This window comes from Ciconia boyciana, chromosome 9 (genome assembly GCF_034638445.1).
Source record: "Ciconia boyciana chromosome 9, ASM3463844v1, whole genome shotgun sequence".
NCBI classification, from domain to species: Eukaryota; Metazoa; Chordata; class Aves; order Ciconiiformes; family Ciconiidae; genus Ciconia; species Ciconia boyciana.
Genome location: NC_132942.1, coordinates 20,209,048 through 20,232,288, shown reverse-complemented (window position 1 = coordinate 20,232,288; position 23,241 = coordinate 20,209,048). Strand labels below are relative to the sequence as shown.

The following is a 23,241-nucleotide window of genomic DNA, read 5'->3' as shown; positions in this document are numbered from 1 at the left end:
CAGTGTTTTCTGTGAATGCTGGTTTCTGAAGGAATTCATTAAGTAAGTTTAATTGATAGACTAAATGATGTTTAACATTACGCTGCATGAGGTTTGGAGGCAGGGTCGGAGTTGCTGTGGTCAGGTAGAAGAGGCGATGCCGGCTTTATCCGTAAATGACCCACAACAACCCACTCCTTTGCCCATGTGCGGAGCCATGGCCGGTGCTGGTGAAGCTGCTGGGTGCTAAGAGCTGCCCTGGCCATGCCCAGGTGGTGCTGTGCTGTCTCCTGTCACTGGATACATTTGTGCTCTGCTCTTACTTGTGTCAGCACCCGGCAGCACTTGTAGAAAGACCAATGTTAGGTGGTATCGTAGCTGAGCTGCTGTTAGAGGGGCTGATATTAGCTGATGCCTAAGCAGGTGGCCTGTAGGGGTTATTAATGTTTACTGTTATTATTTGCTAGTGGCGGTTATAAAAGTTGCATGATTGCACAGTAGATGCCAGGCTCTGTAAGCATGTGTTTCTGCCATGGTTATCCTTCTCCTTCCTCCCCATCCCCACCGCCCCGTGTCAAAATTTCTCCCTGTGCACTAGTTCCAATTCAGAGCGGTGCTTCTGCTGCAGATCAGAGCAGGACCTGCTGCTTGGGGGCAGGCTGTGCCTAACCGGCAGAGCTTGAGCTGCAGTTTATTCCTGTCAGCCTAAAAGCATGGCCTTCTTGCTGCGTGGGTTCTCCATGGGCAGCCAAATACGGGAAGGTGTTCCCACAACTTTTCCCTTGTGTAGGAGTGTTTTTAACACATCAGAGCAGAGTCCTGGTAGGAGTAAATGATGAGGAGCAAGCAAAAAGAATAAACTTTTTTTAAGCAATTTCATAAGCGGCGTCAACAGGACAGTCTGTATTGCAGCTGCACCCTCTCTGCTGAAATCTTGGTAGTGTGAGGGTGTTTGCAAACAACTGGTGCTCACTGTCCTGTCTTTCACCCATGAGTGTGGGGCTTTGTGCCCAGGTGGGACCCTTTGGTAGGGGTTGGGGGCTCTTGGTGCAGTGGACTCCTGTGTGGAGCTGGGGATACTCGCTGGAGGCACAAGTGTGCTTTCCCAGTGGCAGGACACCAGGAGGAACAGAGCTGCTGAGAGCATCCGGAACATGGCAGAAGCAGATGCAATATCAGACCTTGAACAAAGCTGTGTGGAGCCTGTGCCAGCCCAGTGTGGTGGCTCTGTACCCGGAGAAGTCTGTTCCTGCCCGGTGTGTCCTGGGAGAATTGAGGACAAAAAAACTGGGGCTCCACTGGGAGCATTGCACGGGTCCCTGAAGGAAGCTCCTCATTATGTTTGGTTTTGCCATTCAGGGCTCTTCTCCTGCTTTACCTAAGGTGTTAGGTTTGTTATTTTATTCTGGTTTTACTATTAATTTTTATTCAGATCCAGTTCTTTGATAAGTCACGTGTATTCAGATCTCTTCCAGGATCTTTGTAGTTTTAATATTGGCTTTAATGAAGAGGAAATTTCACTCCTGCCTCCTTTTGGAAATGTTGCTGATCAGGGCCTGTCTGTGACAGGAGGGAGCTCAGACAGACACACAGAGCAGGAGGTCTCTGGTGCATCCCGGGTGCCTGTGGATCAGCTGTGCAGAGTCACAGCAGCTCACCTGGGCACTGCACCTGAGACAACTGCAATTAATTTCTAGGCCTTGTCTAGGGGAAGAAAAAAGCATGAAAAGAAGGTGAAGATGGCTTTTAAGGGGGAAAAAGTGGTATCAGAGACTCACAAGTCCTGTTCTTAGTGAAGGCAGTGGGGAACGCTCACATTGTGCGAGACTTGGTAGCTTATTGTGGTTCTTGCAGCGTCTTGCCCATCAGCTTGCATCTTCCTGCTGGATCCTCCACATTAAAATGTGCTGCAGGTAACCCATCTCCAGGTAGACATGTTTGGAAGGACAGGACCTGTGCTCTGTCTTATGAGAACCACTGGAGTTTTAAGATGGGCAAGTTGTCGTCTCATGGCTCCTGTTTCCAGAGGAAATCCAAGAAATCCTGTGCTTCATGCCAGAAGCCATGGTGCAATGTCCAAGTACTGTCAGAGCAGGGAGAGCTGAGGCAGGTCTTCAGGATTGAGACCTGCTAAGCAGACACATGGTCATCTGGGCCTGTGTCCACCAAAACATGAGTATTTCCAGGCTGGCTTTTCTTAGCTTGGTTTGTACTTAACAGGAGCCTTTGTGTCTCTGTGCCTCTGGGAAGAAGAGAGGATGATCGTATTTGCAGGTTGGTCCTGCTCATCTATTTGAAAGCAGCGGGTTGTGCAGACCTGACGGTAATGAATGGGGAAGGGCAGAGTGTCCTGTGGCCTCCTACTAATTCTCCGTTTGTCCACCAGCTGTTTTGTCTCTTAGGCACAGGCTGAATTTCAGATTAAAACCTCCTCTTTTTCCTGTTGGAGTAGCTGCACAGTCATCGGAGGAGGAGGGACTGACGGCCACGGGACGTTCCCAAGGCATCTGACTGCACTGCTCTGCTCTTCAGTAGCAAGTCAGCAAAAATAGGTGCTTGTTACAAACCTAGGGACCCTATTGCTCAGAGGAAGAAAATGTCAGGTCAGCTAAATTTCCTTCTCTTTCTCTGTTGCGTTGCACATCACTTAGCACGTCATGCTGGTCTCGGCCATAGATGCCAGCATCACTAAAATGACGTTGTGTTTGAACAGGGATCATGACTCGACACTGATTGTAGTATTTGTCCTGAGTGCATCTCTTCAATCAGGCATCCCAATTTACACGTCTATCTTTAAAAGAGTTTCCTTAACTGTTATTGCCCATCAAACTTTGGCTTTAGCCTAAGAGGCTGTAAGTGCTTGGAGGTCTTCATGTCACTGGTTCAGCTGAAGGGTGCTTGGGCTGTGTTCCTCGATGTCTTTCATCGTTTGATTGTTCTCCAGTGCTGCCCTACACTCAGCAAGGGGACCTCTGTGAATTATTTGTGCTCATAGACACACAAAGTGCTGTTGGTGATTTCGTTACCACTGGCCATCTCAATGAAGGGTGGCTGGACAGATACCCTGCCTGAACTAGTAAATTTGGAGACGATTTTGCAAGGTTTATAATTCCCATGCTGCTCCCTTGATCCCTAGATGAGAACAAGGATTAGCTTATTCTTACTGCTTCCAGTTGTCTGTAAAACCAGAGCCTAGTGAGGGGGCTGGGTCGCTCTCCAGGATGTCTGTGTGCTCTCCTAGAGCAGCAGATCAGAATTCAGATGAGGCTTCAGATGGATTTATTGGAGTGGCACAGTATATGCAGCGTGGGCTTTGCGTTAGGACATGAAAGAGTGGTGTGTTCCCAGCAGCAGAAGGCATTAATGAAATATGTTCCTCTTACTGACTTGCTTTGAACTGTCACCTCTGACTATGGCAGCCACATTCATGGGGCTGTGTAGCACTTACTGATGCGCAGCTAGTAAAATCAGTAAAAATGTTCCTGCTAATAGAGAACATAATGGCAATGCTATTGTTTCTGCTGCCGCTGGTGCAGATGGGGTTTTCTGGAGCCGCGGAGCAGAACCTCCCTGCGCTGCGAAGCCAAGAACATCACCTGTTCTGACGGGAGGACTGCTGCCGAGAACGGAGGCTTCTTTGAGTGTGACCCTTTTTTTTTCCCTAATACCTGATTTTCTTTGACAAAAAAGGATTATTGGGGGGGGAAAAAAAACAAACCAAACCACCCCACTCTGCAGAAAGGGAATGTGTGGTCCTCCTGTAGTGGTTCTGGTGCTGATGGGCTGCAGCTGTACGTGAGTGCTGCTGGATCCCAAAATGATGTCCTTAAATCAGAGTAAACACTCCCCATGCAGGTGGAGTCATGGTTACCACCCTTTCTGCTTTGCAAGTTGCAAGGGTTGTTTCCAAAAGTGCATTGTATCCACATAACATGCAGTTTGGAAATCCTCTCATACCCTCTGTGTGTGTCTGTCTTGTAACGAGATGTCAGCATATGCAGGCTTCTCTCCAGGAGCTTCAAACCCCCATGTTTCACGTGTTGGCTCCTCCTGCCTACCTGGGACCTAAGCAAACTGCTAATTGTTGTGCAGATATCATCTTCCAGGCAGGCATGAGGTAGGCTTTAAAGAGGCTGCACTGTCATTTGCTACCAGCCTTCTTGGTACACGTGAGCTCTATTTTTATGGGAGTGCGCATTTTCTTTCAGCTGCTGCTTTGTTGAATTTCTTTTTCTTCTTTTCTCTTTTTATTTCCAGGCTTTCAGGTAAAGTTTTAGGGATACATCTATTTTTCATTATCCCAGTTTTGCCACTTGTTTTATAACTGAAAAAAAAAACCAACAAACAAACCAAAAAAACTGTTTCCTGTGTAAAAAGCAGCAGTTTGTTCCGAGATGAGTTGAGGGGGGAAGTGTGTGTCATGGTCAGTCTGAGATTGAGGTCCTGACTGTGGCATCAGCCAGAAGGGCACGTAGATCTGGGAGCAGATGGAGTTTGAGCCCATGAATTCTGCTCTGGGTTTTCCAGCTCAGGAACCTGGGTGTTGGTTGTAGCCTGGGTGCACTTGGCAGTGCCCCAGGAGAGAGGTGGAGGCTTTGGCCACAGGTTGTCTTTGCCTGTCTTCTGAAAATGGAGAGCCTTTCTTCTACTCTGGTTGTAGTTTAATAAGGGCTTGTGAGTCTTTGAGAGAGTTCTTTGACCCTTTAGAAAAGAGGAGGACATCAAAGGAGAATATCGAGCACCAGGTCAGAAACACAAGGTGGTACTTTTGTGCACAGTGTGAATTAAGCAGTGGAACTCGTTGCTGACGGATGCTGTGGATGTCAGAAGTCCAGATCCACTCCAAAAGCAATTAATGGGAAAACAAAAATCTGGTTGAGCTGGATTTCAGCTCCCAGATACAGGCTGCTGTTCAGGAAGACCCTGAGTCAGGATTTTTTGGAAGATGCAGAAGTGCATCAGATGTATTACTCTTTGTGATCCCTGCTCTGCTGCTTTTTCCTAGATATCCACCATGGACCAGCATGATGTGGTCTTTTCCTTTTATTTTCTTTTTTTGGCCAAAGCAAAAACCAAGCAGGAAGAGGAAGAAGTAACATAATGGAGCAGGGAGACAAGATAGCAGTAAAGGGGTGGAAGGAGAGGACTCCACTTCCTCCATGTCTCCAAAGTTTTTTTGGGGGAGAGGTCCTTTGGTGGCAGGAGTTGGTGTTGGGTGCACCTGTGAGCATATTTTTTGCTTTGTGGAATAGAAGATGGTTGCTTCAAGGAAGGAAAAATATCTGCGATGTGATGTGCTGTCCTGATGGACAACAGAGACAGAAAGAAAGACGTTTAGGACTGCATGTATGGGACGAAATTCTTTAAAACCTGGATAGGAGTAGGAGCAGACTTGATGGAGGGATGAGTAATGAAGGAGTGTTTGAACGGAACTAATCAGCCCCATCTTCTTTCAAAAGACCTCATTTAGTTTAATTTAGCAGCATGTAAATTTAGAGCCAATCAAAGGAAATACTTCTTCAGCCTGTGTGCTGGCAGGCTGCTCTGTTCCCTACCCCAGCATGAGAAGCAGTGAGCTGAATGCTCTAGGTAGATTTAAAGCCTCATGTTGTGAAGCAGTGGGGGCACGCGTGTGTGTGAGCATGGTTACACACGTAGCGGTGAGGGTATGAGCTCTGTACCTGGGTGACTGGCGGCCACAAGAGCAGGACCCTTCTTTTTTTTTTTTTTCCCCCCTCTCTAGTTCAGTAGGTGGTTTGTGGTTAGTCAGGGTGACTGTATGCCATAGGACTGCTTTATGGTCCACTGCAAGCATGGGCAGAGCCGGCTCCTGGGCTCACAGTCCAGGTGAGCATCACTCCGCAGCCTTGCGCTGTAGCAACCACCAAGTAAACCTTGTTGACCTCTGCAAAATGTTGTTTTCCTCAAGCAAAGCCTACATATGGATTTAGATAAACTCCTGATCCTTTGACAGCTGGTAGTTTTGTTTAATTTGAATTAACGCAGCTACTTCTGTGCTTAAAATGAAGCACAAGCATAAAAAGCCTTCTCAGGATTGCAGTGATTTTTAGTTTTCCCTGTCGTCATCCATGGCACTAATACAGTGATTTTAAACAAGACTTACAGGTCTCTTCAGTCTCTTCATATTTTCCAGGAGACATATAAGCCCCTGTGGGGTCAATATAAGCTGTATTGTTTTTACCTGTCATAAACTCCATTAGCAGTAAAATTGGCACCTCTTCCTATCAGCTGCCCCTGATGAGACTTGTGCACTAACACCTCCAAGTGTTCTGCGTCCTGTGGTGTTGCACCCCTGAACCCGTGCTGTGTTGCAAAATGTCACGTGAAGAATGCTGAAACCTGTAAAAACATGTAGTAAAATATTGTTGGTTTTGTCTTCCTTTGTATTTCAGGCTGGTGGCAATGTCTCACTGGGCCAGTATCCTCTCCACCGCTGCCAAAGTCAACCTGCTGATCTTGGTGGTTTCTGCAGTGTTTTCCTGGTCAAGCCTAAGTGACAGAGTTCCTGTAAGTGTCAGCTGCTCCGGCTGAGAGCTGGGCTCACAAAGGGCTGTCCGGCTGCCAGAGTCTCTGGTGGGGTAACAGCCTTACCTGATCCCTCTGTAGTACCAAGTAGGGTGTTGCAGCCGTTGGTGAATCACCTTTTCTCAACAGTGGGTCTTCAATAACAACATTTCAGAAGGGCTTCTTTCTTAAGACTGCCTCACCCCAGGAAATCAAGAATATGCTCAATCCAGAGGGTTTGCAACAGGAACAGTGCAACTCAGGCAGCTCTCTTGTTTGCTAGGTGTCACTTTTTCTATTTGGAGTTGTTGCACGTTCCCCCTGTGGCAAGAGGCAAAGCTAATTATGCGGGCTAGTGGCAAGAATAGGGGAAGAGGTGGCCTCGATTAGGTTCCTAGCTGTGCCTCTCTTGAGTCACCACAAGTGAGTCAGGCTTAGAAGAGCATCCTCGCAGGTCCTTGTGTCCCATGTGCATGGATTTTGCTACTTGCAGTGTTATTTCGAAGCCGCAGTTGAGGTGAGTGGATGCTCTCTGCCCCTTTGCACTTATACAAGTGTGCAAAACTCCCCCAGTTTGGGTTCTGCTGCTGAGCCCCAGGTGCCAGGCCCTGCTAGATGAGCAGATCTGGAAAGCTTCCTTGAGGAAGCTTGAGCAGTAGAGAGTGGTGGTTTTTTAGTTTAATTAATGCTGTGGCTTAAAACAGTGGGTCCCCCAGCAACACTGGCATAGGGGATGACTGGACCCCCATATCCCTGGAGACTCACTCCTGCCTTTGCATTGCAGCTTACTGGTCTATTGGCTGTGTGATGCAGCTGTTTGGGGGCTGTACTATTACCCAGAGCAAATACAAGGGACAGATTACAGTATAAGCACTGTAGGCCAGTGCCTCAGGCCCACCTGGAGTCATGTAATGATGAGATAATTTGGCTTCATTTCAGGGATGGAGGGGAGGAGGCTGGAGATAGAGCACAGTCATCCCAGCTGGAGAACAAGCACTGGGACAGCCACCCAGTGATACGTGCCTAAATTGGCAGGCAGCCTGACTGAGGTTCAGACAGGATTAATGCAATGGGTGGTTAGCTCTCCCATCACCTTTTTCTGCACTCCCACTACAACAGCTCCATGGTGGTTATGTCCCTCCTTTATTGCAAACAGACTGCAGATTGTCTCACACCCTCCCTGCTGAGGCTTTTCAGCTTATTGCAGTTGATTTCAAACTGATAAAGCAAGAAGGCTTTTTGCCTTTAAGGAAATTTCCATCGTTCTTTAGAAAACATCTTTCTTTCTACTATTTTAATTATGAAAACAAACTGAAAAGAATCCTACCTAATTTCTGCATAAATGAAGAATCTCTTGTATGTTGTTGCCTGTTTTTGCCAGAAATACTAATGAAAATGGGGTATTGCAAAGCAATTGCGGGCCAAGCAGTGGCAGTAACATTTAAATGATCCAAGTCACATCCTTTTACCCTTACCGAACACTCAGATGATGGCACTTCTCTTGAGCAGAGACAGTAAACGTCAGCCATCTCCATTATGTGTTTTAACAGATACAACACTCGGAGGCCTGTTGGTAAATTTACAATGGCCTGTATCGTTAAGTCCCTCTTGGATAATAATATAGCAGCATAAATAAGCTAAGTAATAACTGCTCTGACTCATTTATTTTAGTCCTGTTGAGTCTTGGCTCAGAAAATGTTAACATTGATTTTCATCAGTAGAACCTGGCTTTTTACGTTTATGATTGTTACTGAGCTTTAACCATTTGTCATAATTTTAACAATTTCAAGCCTCTGATGCACTAGGTGAAAGGAGGCGTTAAACGCTGTTTTCCAGTGCATTTCCGAAATTTCAATCCCATTTGACAAATAAAATAAAAACATACTATAGGTTTGTCAACCATCTTCATGTGTTACCACTGTTGTTGCTAATTGTACATGTTTTGTTCAGGCTGACATTTCTCTTGCTCAGAAATACTCACCTCGGCTGGATAATGGATATTTATATGCAAAGCACCCAGATTCTGCCAGAAACTATGCACACATTTTTTCCAAGAAGTGGAAAAAGTGAAGGCAGAACATGGCCTAAAATTTCCAGTTAACCTCTTAACTGACTTCTTTTTTTCCCTGTAAAAACGTTCTAAGGATTAATATCAAAACACTTCATGAAGTGAGCTGTAACTCTTATTCTAATTGCCAACAATTAGGAATAATTTTTCCCTATAGGCTGGTTATTTGAAATTATTCAGTGGTGTCATCCTTGGCAATATCAGAAGCTGATAATACTCCCTGCAACAGAAATTGAGCTGTTTGGACGATTAGCCTGGAACAGCTTATTTGTTCCTGTGAAAACCAGAATAGCAAAGACTTGCTTCCCAAGCAGTTCATAGCGTCGTGTGAGATAGTACGAGGTCGTTACTTACTATGCACTCTCAATAATTGTATCCGTTTCAGTTTTACATGACTCCCACCAGCTCCCTAGGGAGACTTTCCAGTGAACAGCGAGGTTTCCCTCGCGGCAAGGATTTTTTTCCTGCTTTTCATCCTCATTTTTATCTTTGCGCAATATTGTACCACTCGTGCTAGCTGGTCTACCACACCTCTGCCATTCTTGTGCTGCACTTACAACGTAGGTGGTGATGAAATCGCTGCCTCATTGTTTTAAAAGACTTGGAGGACACCGGGAATGGGTAAAGAAAAGGATACTCGCATTTTTATTGTGTGGGCAATTTGGTGTGTTTTCCCTGTGTTCTATTTTGGAAATAACTGCGCTATTTTAGCTGAAATCTTCTCCAAGCCTGAAATAAGTGCATTTAAGGGGAAAAAAAAAAACAAAAAACACAAAAAACAAAAAAACCCCAACACTTGAGGCATTCAACTCGTGTGGAAAATTTCAGCTGAAAAAGTTAAAAGTTTGACATATTTTTAGGCAAGGGAAAACAGGGTCTTACAATGTTACACAACCCTAATAATAGTCAGGGCTCCTGGCTCTGAGTGTAGTATAGGTGAGGCTCTGCAAAAGCTTGTTTTAAACCTTCAGCCTGCACTGGAATAGGAAATAAGCTGTGTTGCTTTGTTCAGCACAAATGTCATGCTAGTTATGCATGTTTAACCTTTAATATACTTTAAATCTAAATTTAACCATGTGGAAAGCATCTTGGATGTAAAAAAAAAAAAAATCTGCTGGCAAGGGAAAAAATTTTGTATTCTCAGCCGGCACTAAATTACCCAGATGCAATTGCTAATGAGCTGAATCTCTTCTATCCAAAAGGAGTTTGCCCTTACAAAACTAGAAGAGAGCGACATAAAAGATGACAGCAGGAAAGAGCCGATAACAGAAGATGATGCTGATCCTGAAGACCTGGAAGTGTTTTACCCCACACATCAGTGGCAAACCATCCGTCCAGGTAACATGCTGATGACTAATTATAGCATCCCTCTGAAACCCCACCTGACAGCACCGACAGGAGCCTCGCAGAAGCTCAAAATACCTGTTTGTTCCCATGACAATGTATTCTTTTTCTGATGTTCAGACAAAGAGGTATGGACCCAATGACCCAGTACAGGGACAGGAGACTGTCACCGAACCGGCTGGCAACGGGAGTGGTTGCCAAAGTGCATCCAGTTCACTGGAGCAGGCCGAGTGGGCTGCCAGTCACATTGCAGGTGGCGATGTGTCTCTGTCACTAGCTCAGAAGCCCTTTCTCTCTTTGTACGTTTGTCAAGGGACAGATTTTATAGCATTTTTTGGCACATGATATCCCAACTCTGCTGTGTTCCAGTGTGGGCTGATGAAATGCTGCTCAGTGGCGATCTGATTGAGGATCGTTAATGTAACACTACCCAGCTTTTTAACAATGGGTTTTCTGTTCCTTGGCTGTTTGAAATCCAGCTTTTATCCCTATCCGTACATCCCCCAACAAAACTCTTCCCTTTTTTGGGGGTTGGTATCTTTTATTACACACATATGGGAGACGTATGGTGAGAAAACACCAACTGAGCAGGCTGGCTTTGCTGCAAAACCCTGTGCACTGGGAAGGGCTCTGGAGAGGATAAGCCCATTTAAACACACACACAGATGCATGTGTGCACACACATTTCAGCAAGTAGGATGATCAGTAAGCCTGCCTCTGGGGTCTTGGACAAGGTATTTAATCCACTTGTGCTTTGGTGTCCTCATGTATATGCAGGTGTAATACCTTCCCACCTCAGAAGGGTGAACTAAGTAGTAATTAATTTTTATAAAGTGCTCTGAATTTAAAAGAGCTTTATCCTGTGCTCAGTATTATCATTGAATGAATAAATATGGGATCCATTCGTCTTGAAATTTCTGCCAAATATAGAAGAATGACTTTTCCAAATGTAAATCTTTGTATAACATAAATGTCTAGTAAAAGCCCCTGAATTTCAAAAAGCTGCAGTGTATACTTATATTCCATTTTTATACTATTATGTATGGAAGGCATGTGGTGTCCCTGCTTAGTATTCAGACTGGCAGATCCCCACCACCCTTGTTGAAGCAGAATATGTATATACTTGCAGTCATTATAAACGTCGTTGCCGGTTTTTTTCAGAAGCACCTTCTCCATTGCTCAGCTGTCTTGTTCTGCTTTATTTTTGTAGCAATGCCACGTTGGGCATGTGCAGTGAGGGGCTTGTGGAAGTGGAGAGCTTGTCAGCATTCACAGAGAAGAATTTCAGTTACTCTTGTAAAAGACTTAAATGGTGACCTGCCTCATCGTCTGGTTGCTGTGGATCCTCATTTCAGGTGTGCGTGCAGATTTGGGTACAAACATGACAGAAAGAGGAGTCTTCCTTGGTCTCCCCCTGCCAGCCTGGGTTTTTGTATCCTGTGGGTTTCTCTGAAGCAAAATCCTGTGCATGGACTGTGACTTGACTTGCACTTCTAGCATGTGTATTACCCGAAGCAAGGCTGAGGAACCTGCTGCCTTCACAAGCCCATGCCTCTGGCCTTGAGAGTTTCCCGTTGCTAGAGCAGGGGAAGGGGGAGTGGGAGTGCTAGGGAGGGAGTTGACCCGCAGGACGAGGGAAGCAGCCAGTGTGGCTGCATGAGGAATGTGCCTTTCAGTCCTTTAGCAGAGGTGCAAGCATTGGCAGCGTGTCTAAGCCGGTGGTTCTGCATCTTCCAATGTTTCTGGTGTGATTTCACTTGCTTGTAGCCGAGCAGAGTCCTGGCTGGGCTGGCTGGTGTGTGCTCAGCACAGGCCAAAGCGAACTGCAGCACAATGCTCAGAAGTTTGCTTTCTGCTGCCTTCCTCTTCAGGATGCCCCCACCCCATCTTCTATTGTATCCCTGCAGCAAACGGGGCCAGTCTGTCCTGGGGAAGCAAATGTTTTGATTTAAAATCTGAATCTTCAGTTTTGAATAATAGAAGGGAGTGTTTTCCCCCGTCGCACTCCTGTTTCATCTTGTTCGTGTTCTGACCTCAGCACAGGATTTTTTTATGCTTCTGTCCTGCAGTTGCTCATCTGCAGTTGCTCATCTTTTATACGTGTATTTCCAGTTTTACTCTGCTGTTTTTCTAGTTCCCTGTTACTAATTGCATCAAACCACACTTCCGCCAAGACTGCAGCAGTGTCATCAACCTGTAACCTGTCAAATCCCTCCACCTAATTAAATTGTTATTGTATATGTAGTGCTGCTTGTGCGGTTGTTCCCTTACTGCCTACAGTGTGAGTTGGATTTTGATCAAGTGCTTTCTTGCACTTTGAGCATGCTTCAAGCTGCTGGAGGTAGCTGGATGCAAACAGAGAGAGACAGTTACCCTAAGAGCTCTGCTGCCTGTAATCTGGAAGGAAGGAGATCAGTTGTCTCTTCTGTCAGCCAGCCGGGAAGCTGATGGACTGTAGAAAGGTTGGTGAAACTTCACAAAGTCCTTTAACGCTTTGTTAGACATTTGCTTCTTTCACATTTGGCACTAAATAATGCACCGGGCACGGCTGGGTTAGATGGGATGGGTATGTGCACCTTAGAAAGTCCTCCCAGCACCTCCATTATTTTACTTTTTTTGGTATCATCTGAGGAAATGATGAAGACATCTGCAGGGCTTTTTGCTCTGTTCTTGGTTGGTGTCCATAGGAACTTGCAGGCTACTTGGGTTTTAACAAGTGGGATTGCACTGAATGGATGTTCACGCCCATGGTCAGATCACTTCTCATGGTCAGGTGTCTGTTCCTCTACAGACACATAATTTTTTTGAAGTTGTGCTTCCTCTGATGTCTTTGTCCTTTCTGAATGCACTTTTACCAGGTCATAGTACCCTTGTGAGTTGGAAGTTCTCTGGAGAAACATAGCAGAGGTGACTTGCTTTTGTTACTGCTTACGTTAAGCTCTTCCAAGTGTGTGGAGGTGAGTCTGTCAGCAGACAGAAACACCCCACCGCTTTTCAAGGTGATCTTTGCCTGTTGGTTATGGCAACCAAATAGTGATTCCTTAGTCTTCAGGATGGCAGAGATGAATGGAAGGATTGGATGGCATTGATGGTCTTCTCTGTCAAATTGACAGTTTTCTTCGGGGTTCTGTATATAAAAGCATTTCTTCCACATCTGTAAGTGACTTTCAAATCTGCCATGCAACATTCTAGAGCACATGAATGCTTCATTTCCCAGGAATTACCTCCTTTTGTTATTTGGGCACCTTGTTTCCCTCTGTTCCCTTTAGCATTCCTGGTGATGATTGAAAGTCGGATTGCTCTGACCATTTTACCACATCACTGACCAGCAGATTTTCCACTCAACATTAGGGTCAGAAGTGGCTCCTCTGAGAAGACATTGCTGTGAAGATTAAGAAAAAGGACATAAGAGGCAAGGGTTCCACTGGGAAAGAAGAAGGGGGTTTAATCATCTCCTCGGCAGCGACCAGTGCTGCAGGTAGCCTGGGCTGTGCAGTGCCTCTGCAGATGGGCTCTGTCCACCTCCATGGCAGCAGCACTTTCCTGCTCCCTGATGCAGCAGAAACTTGCTGGCTGGTTTCTCAGCTGGCAGTTTGAAGTTGGGAATTAATGTGTCCAGTTTCCAAATACGGATGGACCAAGCGAGACCCTCATCTGCCTGAAATATTAAAATATTTACAGTGTTCTCTGCATGCTTTCCATTTGAGAGGAGCCAACAGTGGAGCACAGAAAGGCTTCCTTTGGTTCAGAGCAGCTCCCTGCAGACCGGAGAAACGGAGCAAAATCTTGCATTGGCAGTTGAAATGTTGCAGCATTGCATCTTTCTCAGGTTTGGATAGCATGTCTCAGTATCTAGCCAGGCAGAGCATGTGTTACAGGAGCTCGGCCGGCCTGTACCTTTAGCTGTGGTTAAACTTGTGTCTTGCAGAGTGCTGTGCTGATACCTGCAGTTACTCTATAGCATTTGTACTGTTCAGAGTCATTTTCCTAAGTGCCTAATTATATTGCAGTTAAAAAATAAGAAGCCATGACTGCCGCTGTTGATCAAACTGCCAGAGCGAAGTTGATGTGAGCATGCTGTTGTTGCTGCTTCTGCAAAGATGAAACCATCTTATGTTCAGCGGGGAGCTGATGATACATTGCTTAGCATTTAAATATCCATTGCTGCAGCTTCCAAGGGTCCTCGGGCTGCTTTCTCTGTTTTACGTGTATGGAAACACAGTTCTCAAAGAAAGCATTCACATTGGGGAGGTAATTTCAGAAACTGCTTTGATGGACTTTCCGTGGTTTTGCTAGAAAGAGCAGGACTTGGGATGGGACATAACTTTGTCTAGTTTCATTGCCAGTCTTTGTCTTTCAAGAGGTTTCAGCGTCTGAATGAACCAGTACTGTTCTAAGCCAAGAAGAGGTTTTTAAAGCTGGGGAGAAAGGCAATGGCAGGAAGGGATCCTTTTGGCTCAGGAGTCTGAGCCAAGGCCTGTCCCACAGCCTGTATGGGTGATGTGGTGGCTGGCGAGGATTTCCTTACACCTCGTCGGTGGATATCTTGCTCCTGCCTTTCACCGGGATGTCCTGAGCTGTGCTGACTCCTGCTAATTGCTTTGCTGAATTAATGAATCTGTCCAAACCATTGGCTTCTCAGTGACCTAGACCTAAGTCAAACAGTTGTGTGCAGGTCTCTGAAATATTTATGTCAGCACGGGCAAGAGAGGGCTGTGAAATATGGCATTAAACCACCAGGGTATGCTCATTTTTGCAAAGCTTGACATGTGTAATCCAGGAAATAGGAGCCTCATCAGATCAGCACAGATTTGCATGAAGAGGGAAGGCAAATGGGATTTTAAAAACCTCATTTATACCAGATGAAATGCTTCTTTTCAAGTTGTTTTTGTTTTGTTTTTAAAATAACTTGTTACCGATGTGCAGAGGGGAAAAATCTCAAACGTGGAGTCATTATAATCTTCTCTGGCCAGCAACAGGGATAGCTGCAGGGTGATTACAGCAGGTAGGAAAGCCCAGGCAGTCTCGAGAGCAACTGCGAACGTGCGGTGCTTGGAGGTAGAGCTATGGTCACTGGTAGCACTCCCTCTGCTTGTTTTCCATCTGACCTCTCGCATACGAGGCTTTTGATATCTTAAATGTATCTCATGCCTGTCCTCCTTTTTATTGCCACATGCCTTCATGCTCTCCTCTCTCGGCTTCCCCATCCTTGTGGGCTTTCCTTGACTTCTCACCTTCACATCACAGGATGCATGGTCTCCCTAACACTGGCTTGGGCTTAATTACTCCTTACACTGAAAGTCTTCTCTGGCAGAAGTGCCAGAGCTGAAGCTTCATGTTCTGCTTCTGGCTCTGGTGTGGGGCACTGGAGGGCAGACATGTAAAACAAAGCAAATTCTCCATGTCTTACTCCTGATGCATCTAAGAGGGATAACAGTGTTTCCCTGCTTGTTGTTGGTAAGAGGCAGGATTGGGACTGCTCGAGAGACACTCGGAGAATGTGCAGACAGGAGATATCTCAAGCCTCTATTTGAGTAGGGAGTGTTTGAAGGATGCCAGCTTTTGGGCATGGAGATACTGTCTGTACGAGCGTCTTTCCAGCTCAGCTGTGCAGATGAGGGCAGTGCTGTTACCTGTCTCCAGCCTCGTTCTGTGTTATCTGCTTGGATTTTCTTTACTGGCAGGTTCCCTGAGGTGGGAAGTCACAGGGTGCCCACCAGGGATGTACACCTGGTCCTTGTCAAGTTGTCTCTTCAATGTGCAGACAAGGGCAACGCAGTGCTGCACGCTGAGCCGGATGGCTTCCTGGCTGCAAGGCAGGTATGGGCTGGCTGTCCCCTGCACTGTGAGCTGCTGCCAGCATCCTGATGAGATGCTGGTGTAGGTGGCTTTGGACCCGTATAGTTGAAACATTTGTGAAACAACCATGAATGTTACTGGGCTGGGTCCTTGGGCACAAAGCTGACCTTTTCCAGGAGAGGACAGAACTACAGAACCTTTGTCATTCACACTAAGAAATGGGAAATTGTAGCAAATTACAGAACTTTATAGGCCAGTAGCTGAATGTGCATGTTAAAAAAAAAACAAAACACCCCCCCCCCTCCCCAAACCCTCCCACATTATAAAAAGCACTCTGCTTCTGTAATTTGCAAAGTGTAGTAACGCAGTTTTGATTATATATTTTGTAGCATGCTGTAAATGCAGTATAGATATATTTAAATTTTAATAATGTGGGACCTCAGAACTGCATAGCTCCTTGTACTAAATCATTCCTGGGAACTGGGCAGAAATGGACTGCTGTGTGTCAGTACACTTAACTTGTAGGTTTTAATTAAGCATAATTGCAGAGGTTGGTGCTGTGCCCAGCCCCAGTGCAGCACCGCTCGGAGCGGTGGAATGGGTGGGAAGGTGTTGCTCAGTGGAGCAGCACGTTCAGCGTGGCCGGGTACTGGTCTGGCCCGCAGGGTTGTTTCCCTGTGTTTTCTATCTGCTTCTCCATGACCTGGGAAGTTTTGCAGCTGTTGTTTTCCCAGCATGTCCATGAGGGTGTCAGGTTTAGTATTTGTGAAGTGAACTGGGATCCAATTTCCACCCCCCACCCCCACCCCCCCGGCATCCTGGTATCCTGGCAGCAGCAGTGTTGGTGAGAAAAACCTCTAAATTTACTATTTGGATTGTTCAGGTTTAGGAGCAGAGGGGGACCGAGATGAGCTTTCGGTGAATCAGGATAAATGCTGTCCCTTACTGGCTGTGTTGTTACTGGTTCCATTAAACAAGCTGGTTATATAAAGTCTTCTGTAGCGATGCATGTACCGCCAAAAACTATTTGCACTTCTGAGCAGCTGAGATAAAAGTTTGCAGCTTCTCTAACACATAGCCATGGGCTTGGATGTTGGGCATAACCGAAACAAGGATGTAATGATGTATTTTCACCTGAGACAATCCATGACTCCTGCTAGTTGTGCGTATGACTCCACAGTGTTTTACAGGTTAGTTATAAAATGGTCATAAAACCAAGTGATGGAGGTGTTTGAGAGTCAGGCGGCTTTTTTTGTGCAACAGGAGGAAATTAGGCTGCATTTTTCAAAATATTTTCGAACTTAGCTTTAATGATGCTCTGACTGGTGGTGTTATAGTGTAAGTGTAGCATTAGCAAAGAGATTAAGTATATCAGCTGTATAACAGTAGACATAAGCAGTGGGAATCATTCACGTGGTTAAATTTACATTGTTTGGAGGGGAAAAAGTGCTTTGAAAGAAGAGAGACTGTTTCCCAGAGAGGAGATCTCTCATTCCTCTCTTTTATCTTCTTTCTGTCAAACCACGGATGCTGTGAGCATGTGAGCTGCTAAGAGATGCTTAAATGTTGTTCTAGGTGATGAGGAATATCTTGCTATGGTTTTATGTGCAAGCATGCTATATTTTCTGTAATAACATTAATAACCTTTATGTGACTGTTTAGAAGGATGGACCTCATTAAAGAAGAGGTATTTAATAATGGGCCTATTTTTATCTCTGCCTTTATCTAACCGTCTGTGCATTTATTTCAAGCTTGTAACAGTGCTTTGGAAGAAAAATGTTTTCCCTCCTGGAAAACATTTTGGGAGTGCATACAGTCTTGGTTATCTTGAATTTGCAGTCTGAGTATCTTCCCTCTTCCTTCCAGAGCAAGCAAGCCAGACCAGGACCTTGGCTCCAACATTTTTATCAGGTGTTACAGGAAAGTGTTTTTTAAAAAGTGTGACTTGAGCTCCAGAGTCACTTAAACGGTTCTGAAGGTTTGACCGAATATAATCAGAGCAACTCCCTTACACTTCAAATGCATGATGTTGTTTTGTGAGACAAGCCTTCCAAGTATTGCAACGCGTGCTTGCTTAGCCGTGGGTCAGACCACCATCCCCATGAAACCGTGGAGGTTGCTTCACAGCCATGAAAGCATTGAATTCCCTCCAAAGCACCATCATGGATGCTGGGGATCAGACAAATCATCTAGAGTGCCCGCTGCAGCCATTTGGTTGAGAGGCTGCTGCTGCACACCATAAGCTCTGAGCTGCGAGGGAAACCTCTTGTGCTAGTAGAGCTCAGTGCCTCCTGATCACCTTCTGAAACAGTCCTCCTCTCTCCTTTGGTGACAGAAGGCTCCCAGAGCAATTATTTTCCTGGTTTGGGAGTTATTCTCCCAGGCTGTGGCATGACAGCAGAGCAGCGCAGCTCGTGGGACTGCGGGACGTGTTTGACCACGCACTCTTGGAGAGGTTGGCAGTTAGCTCTAGAGATCAGGCCTTCCTGCAGAGTTGATTTGTTTTCTACATTTGTAATTTTATTGTGTAATTTCATAAATTAATCTCTGACCTATTGATATAATGCAGACATTGTGTTTTCAGACCACTCTCCTGTATTTTATCTCATTTGCTGGCTGAGGTTGGCTGTGATGGAGGCAGGTGGTCTGCCTTGTCCCCGAAGGCATGCACCGTCTTTTCAATTCCTTCCACATCTGTCCCTTTAGTATCACTAGCTCCGCATCCAGGCTGCCGGCCTTCATTGAAGGTTTCTCGGAGCAGAAGTGCTGTTTAGCCCACGCAGACCTATAGTACCGTACACCCTGTGGCCAGAATGACCATTTCTGAACCCTTTTCCCAGGACACATATGTGGCCATATGCTCCAGCAGCTTGTGGTCCCTGGTGTGTGTTTGACAGTTGTTATAAAAACACCTGGCTCTGGGAGCTATACCCTCCTTTTCTTTGGCGTTCAGTCTAGATCCATGTACATCACTAAAACACAGTTTCACAACATTATCTTTTTCATGATTAGGAAGAAAATATTTTTCCCACTGTCTTGCTCTGGCCATTCCTTCCTGCAGTCTCCCCCACAGTCTGCATGTGCGGTAAGACCCCACTTACTAAAATTTCTACAGAAATTATTTTAGGTGGGTGAGCACAAAGTCAGATTTTTTTTCAGGCAGTCAACACACAGTCAAATGGTTCCTGCAAGGAATATTTCATCCTGGTCCTTCACAGTTCACGCTGGCAAATTAGCACTCTTACTCAGATGTGGCTGCAGCTATTTTAATTTTTTTTTTTTTATTTTTCCACATATTTCTTTATAAGTCACACTAGCAACAGATCCTCTTTTTCCACAAACCCTTTTCAGAGGTATGCTCTGCCTCCTCCATTCTGGCTTAAAAGCACCTTGCTCTTCTGAGGAAAACTCTGAATATCCATCATGCTGTCCTGATTTAGTGAGACATTTTCTCTGATCTTTGCCCTCCATTCATTTTAGAATCTGCAATGAATTTGGGATGTAAATTAAGAAAGCTATTTGATGTTTCTTGAGGTCTAGAAGCTTGTTTTGCATTTGTTCTTACTTGAACGCACACTGAAACAAATGTCTCCACTTTACTGAAACAGCTTCCTTTAGCATCTCAGGGAAGCTTCTGAGTTAAAAAATAAATATAGCTCTGTTTTTCCAGCTCTCCTTTACCAGCATAAGCTTGGGAAAGAAATGTAATCTCTTTGGGTCTGTCTTGGTGTTTTGTAGAACTAATTTCCATTTATTGCAAGAACTCTTACAACACTATATTCAAGTTTAATTTTTTATTATGTGTTTACATTTTGGAAGGATTAAGCGTGGTGGTGTTTGGAAATTCTAATTAAGGATAACATTTCTGATTCAAAAGATCTTTCTTCAGTCCAGCGATTCTTTTACCTCTCTCCTGATTTTCTGCCTGCTCCTTAAGACTGCAGGAAGTTTTGCTTGGGTCATTCACTTCAATAGGATGTTATCTGAATACTGAATTAATGTATGCAATCTGTCACCTGGTATTTCTTCTATTCTTCTGCTGGAGATCAACCAGGGTTGCAAAGACCTTGCAAGCGGCAATGGCAATAGCAGGAATGTGCCTATGATCCTGCAAAGTAAAAGGAGAAACATTAAGCTGCATGTCTCTCCCATCACTGCAGGGTGTGAATAAATAGATCTAATCAACAATTTACATTTTAACCCCAGACCAGGTTTTATTTTTAGGATTTGTCATTCAGCCCAAGAGAAACCTTTCCATTTCTGTCTGGTGGTATTTCTAAAAGCACCTTTAAGTTATCACCAAGACTGTATTTTAAGATGCATTTACGTTTTGATATAACTTGCTGCTTTTCTTATTTGAAACAAAGCCAACCTGTTCTTCATTAATTATACTATCATTTAACTTGCTAACCAGGTTGCTACTAATTACAGTTATCTCACTGTTCTGCAGCCGATAATATGCAAAAATGATTAGACCTCCCTGTATCTCAATTAGCTAGAGCTGTAATGAGGTGGCAAATTGTGAAGGCTTTTACAGGTATTGTGAAGGTATTTACAGACTATATGATACAAAGCTGGGAGGAGTGCTTGCTGCACCCGATGGGTATGCTGCCCTTCAGAGGGACTTCAACAGCAAAAACTGAACTAGAAGAAATTCTGTTTAAACATAGACAAATCTGTGTTACTGTAGGGCAATTGAATACTGGAGCAGGTCAACTCCACCAGAGAGGTTGTGGAGTCTCCATCCTAGGAGACGTACAAAACCTAACTGGACACGGTCCTGGGCAACCTGCTTGAGGTGACCCTGCTTGAGCAGGGGTTGGACGGGACGATCTCCAGAAGTGCCTTTCAGCCTCGACCAATCTGTGACTTTGTATGGCAGTACCTTTGTTAAGACAGAAGATCTCATGATGGCCTCCACAGAGAGCTCCAAATCCTGATAGTGATGCTGACTGTTTCCCCTTGCTAACATCAGCTGAAACCTGAATGGAACAAACATGGGAAGAGTTGCTGGAGACTTCTCTGAAGAGAGGCAGCAGAAAGTGATTACTGAGACCAGCTACTGGGGAGATGTTGGTCCAGGAAGGCTGGAGCCAGGAGCTGGACTGAAGGCACCTCGTGGGACCAGAGCCTTTGCTGGAGGATAAGCCAAGAGGCTTTTCACTTGAGCCCTGTTTTATCATCTTTCCACCCACTTTGATCTCATCAGGTGCTTTCCAAACATTTGGGTGGATTACGTCCTGAAGTGGAAAGGACATTCCTGAAGGAGGAGCAGAATGAGGCTGCCAACAGAGGAGAGCTTGTACCTCATCCTGCCACCTGCGGGGAAAGCCCAGTCTTGCTGGCAAGCAGGAGAGGAGAAAGAGCCAAGGCTCTTCCAAATCAAGCTGTGTCGGTCAGAAGTGTTAATGCAACCGCTTTATGAGGAGGAAATGTATATGCTCTCCTTCATCCACTCCAACAAAGATCCTCAGGTTAGGTCAGACCACCTACACTGGCTATTTTTACTGTTTGCTCACTGCTATGCTTGATAAACTGATTTGTGTGGGGGGTTTTGTTAGTGTGGTTTGTTTTGTTTTGTTTTTTTTTCTTTTATCTGAAGTGGACTGGAGGTGATTCATGTGATTTCCTTTGTATCCTCTGCAGTGCAGAATATACAGACAGGGTGGGACGATAGCATCTTTATACTTGTCAAGTATCTATCCACAACCCAAGGCACTGCCCAGGTACAGCCTGAGTGCAAAGGTGATTTTCTTGCAGACTTAGGAATACTACACAAACAGTAAAACAAGACACTCGATGAAGACCACACTCGAGAAAGATTGTATCCACGGTCTAAAAGCCAGATATGGGGTCACTGAAGTGTACTTCACAGTGGTAGCTGAGCTGGGAACCCTGGAAGGGGAGACTTCCTGCAGTTCTGGCATGAGGAACCAGAGGACCTCTGGTTCTCCATGGTTTTCCATGAGGACCTTGTGATGCCTCACACAGAACTTGCTGCGACATGGGGCAGGAGCTTGCTGGCGAGGCTGCTCTGCTGGTGCAGGCTGTGGTGCAGCCCGGCAGCGCTCCCGGGGACTGCGTGGTGGTGGTGCTGGGCCGTTCTCGGCGTGCTTCTGTTCTGAAACAAGGCTGTGTGTGAAGGTACCTTCCTATAACAGCTGCTCCTTGTCTGCATCACTTCCATTGATTGAGAGGGACAAAAATACCCTCCAGCTGCATCTCAGTGAGCCCTGTGGAGCCACACACCTGAGAGGCAAGGACACAGTCTGTACTGTCCTGTGCATTGCCTGGGTAGTACTGGTTTAATAATTTATCCCTGTTCACACCACACATATTGGGTGGAGAAGTGTGTATTTGGGGGGGGGCGTTAACCCCAACTGTTAGCTTGTCAGGTGTCAGGCAGGATTTGCAACACTGGCAGCTGGGGAGAAAAACTGTTATTAAGTGTACTGTGGCACCTTGGATACAGAAACCATGGGGAGACAATAAATATAGACTTCCATAATGTCATTTTATAGCGTCACTCTTCAGAATTTATTAAGACTTAGTTGCAGTGATGCCTGCAGCTTCTTCTGGCTGAATCAGTAAATTCTGTTCATTATCTCCAGCACTCGTTTTGACCTACTGTGTTTTTAAAAAAGAGGAAATATTGGAGGTATAGGGGCACCCTAATTACTTTCTTTGGCAGCTGGGTTTTTTGGTGTAAATCCAGCTTTTCTCAGGTTTGCTGCTAACACCACAGTCAGTGCTCATCTGGGTGGATGGACCCTAAATGTGAAGCGTTGCTTGATCAGAGCACTGGGAAATGCAGGCACCGATGACCTGCCTTAATTACCACAGCCTCCTGCAGGCAGCGTGCGGCAACGGAAAGAGAAGAGCCATAGTGAGGAGGGATGTGACTGTCATCTTGGAGCAAGTTTGCATGTCTTGTCATCCCACCCTGGTACTGTTCCAGTCTGTGGACAGTCTTGGACAGGCTGAGGGAGCCTGAAGGTGGAGAAGGGTTCACAAGACCTTCCTTAATGACAAAAGGGTTGTCGCTAAAGCCATGGGCTCAAAGAATATTCACTGTCACTTCTCTGCAGGTGTTGCCACTCATTCGCTGTTGGGAGCTCACTGCCTTGTTGGTGCTGAGAATGGCACTGGCGTTTTTCAAGAGTTCCTCAGTCTACAAATGAAATTGTGCCTGTTGCTCCAATTTTCTGTCAGGCACAAATCACAGCAGTGGCACGTTTGTATACCTTTACCCCCATCCTCAGCATTTAGCTCTCCAGGGTGAAAGACAATGAGTTCAAGTCCAACCTTCCGATAATTTATTATGTTCCTTGCGCTTAAGGGCAAAATTTAAGTTGCCAAAAGCAGATGTTTGCTTGCTCCTTTTTTAGCTCTTGAAGTACTTTCTGCATGCTTGATTGATGGACGTCCCTGTTACATTAATAGTTGGGCTTTGCAGAAAGCTGTTATTACCAGGAAAATCTGGTGTGGGTTTCAGTTTTTCTTCTTGCATTGAAAATCCATTATTA

General features: G+C 45.4%; 1 protein-coding gene across 6 annotated transcripts in view; it reads left to right on the top strand.

Annotated features, from left to right (window-relative positions):
- SIL1 (SIL1 nucleotide exchange factor) overlaps positions 1-23,241 on the top strand; it is a 100,904-nt gene that overhangs the window by 16,850 nt on the left and 60,813 nt on the right. For 5 of the 6 annotated variants that reach the window (XM_072872756.1, XM_072872751.1, XM_072872752.1 and 2 more), the window contains 2 exons: positions 6,393-6,507; positions 9,775-9,910. In XM_072872756.1, the coding sequence (XP_072728857.1) occupies positions 6,403-6,507; positions 9,775-9,910 (241 nt within the window). In that variant the 5' untranslated portion in view covers positions 6,393-6,402. Of the gene's footprint in view, positions 1-2,462; positions 2,583-6,392; positions 6,508-9,774; positions 9,911-23,241 lie in introns of those variants that run through there. The other variant, XM_072872754.1, reaches the window with a different exon arrangement.